At 46.4% G+C, this 1,878-nt stretch overlaps 1 protein-coding gene across 1 annotated transcript; it reads left to right on the plus strand.

The window, feature by feature from the left end:
• Positions 1 to 599: 599 nt before the first annotated feature.
• On the plus strand, positions 600 to 1,550 carry LOC114032144 (olfactory receptor 56A4-like). The gene has a single exon (XM_027847383.1). The coding sequence runs from the start codon at positions 600 to 602 to the stop codon at positions 1,548 to 1,550; it is 951 nt and encodes a 316-aa protein (XP_027703184.1).
• Positions 1,551 to 1,878: the final 328 nt, after the last annotated feature.

The following is a 1,878-nucleotide window of genomic DNA, read 5'->3' on the forward strand; positions in this document are numbered from 1 at the left end:
AATCCCCAAAGAAAACATAAGATGCTTTGGAGAGCTATGAAAACTTCAAAGAATGAACCACCTCCCCAACTCCCAGTCTAAGAGCCCTAGTAGGAGAAGGCACCTCCTGTGCCCCACTAAGTGATAATTTCATCTTTTGCTAACCATCCACTCTCACCCCACATACATCTTGGTATCCAGTTTAATAAGTTGATGTACAAAGAAGCAAAATTCTCAACCAGAACTAGTCTCCCTTCTGACTATCCATTCCCAACAGCATCTCCCCATATAACTGTATTTCACACTTCTAGAATTTGTAGGATATTACAACTGTAGAGCTTGAGAGCTGTAAGATGATTACATTGAACCCCTTCCTTTTACAGATGGGGGGAAATGCATCAGGTAACTTGCCAACGGGAAGCACCTACATTTCTACTCCTTTTCAAGATGCTCCTTCCAGGAATGGGTCATTATAACCAAAGAGAGTCAGATGTAGCCCCCATGTTGTTCAGGAGAGATGTCATCTCATCTTGGTGAATCCTACAACAACCCCAATTTCTGATATATTGACTCCTATACTGGCCCTCCAACAGAAGGCTGGTCAGCTCACAATGTATTCCATGGCATCTGTACACAATAGCTCACCTGCTGTACTCTCTGAGTTCCTCTTCATCTGCTTCCCTGGCTTCCAGAGCTGGCAGCACTGGCTCTCCCTGCCCTTGAGCCTACTCTTCCTCCTGGCCATGGCGGCCAATGCCACCCTTCTAATCACCATCCGACTAGAGGCCTCTCTGCACGAGCCCATGTACTACCTGCTCAGCCTTCTCTCCCTGCTAGATATCGTGCTCTGCCTCACTGTCATCCCCAAGGTCCTGGCTATCTTCTGGTTTGATCTCAGGGCCATCAGTTTCTCTGCCTGTTTCCTCCAGATGTTTGTCATGAATAGTTTCCTAACCATGGAGTCCTGCACCTTCATGGTTATGGCATATGATCGTTACGTGGCCATCTGCCACCCCCTGAGATACCTATCCATCATCACTAACCACTTTGTGGCCAAGGCAGCTATTTTTGTCATAGCTCGGAATGCCCTCTTTTTCCTCCCTGTCCCCATCCTCTCTGCCCAACTACATTACTGTGCAGGAAACATCATCAAGAATTGCATCTGCACCAACCTGTCTGTTTCCACACTTTCCTGTGATGACATCACTTTCAACCGGCTCTACCAGTTAGTAGCTGGTTGGACACTGCTGGGCTCTGATCTCATCCTCATCATCTTCTCTTATACGTTTATCCTTCGGGCTGTGCTGAGGATCAAGGCAGAGGGGGCTGCAGCCAAGGCCCTGAGCACATGTGGCTCCCACTTCATCCTCATCCTCTTCTTCAGCACCATTCTACTGGTCCTGATTATCACCAATGTGGCCAGAAAAAGAATCCCTCCTGATGTGCCCATTCTGCTCAATATCTTGCATCACCTCATCCCCCCAGCCATGAACCCCATCGTCTATGGTATAAAAACCAAGGAAATCAAGCAGGGGATCCAGAGGTTACTGAGGAGGCTGTTGGATGCATAAAGGTGGCAATTCCTGCCCTAGGACATAGACTTGAAAGTGAGAAGCAGTTTAGTATTTTCTGGGTTGATATCTTTTATTATTGTTGTTTGCTTTTTTAGTCAAGGGCTGAGTTCTAATTCTCATTTTCCCTTAGGTCCTAAAAGAATGTGTAAATATTCCTTCCTTTCCTGGGCTTCATTTTTCCCATTTCCAATGGGTCCTCATTCCTGAGAGGTGAATGACAAGATAACTGTGACTAGAACAGCTACTGAGCATCAGGGTAAAAACAAATGACTAAGGTCTTCTGGGTGAAGAAGTTTCCTCTTTCCTGAGGCAGGCAACATGATGA

Source organism: Vombatus ursinus, unplaced genomic scaffold, assembly GCF_900497805.2.
Source record: "Vombatus ursinus unplaced genomic scaffold, bare-nosed wombat genome assembly UNPS02015400.1, whole genome shotgun sequence".
NCBI classification, from domain to species: Eukaryota; Metazoa; Chordata; class Mammalia; order Diprotodontia; family Vombatidae; genus Vombatus; species Vombatus ursinus.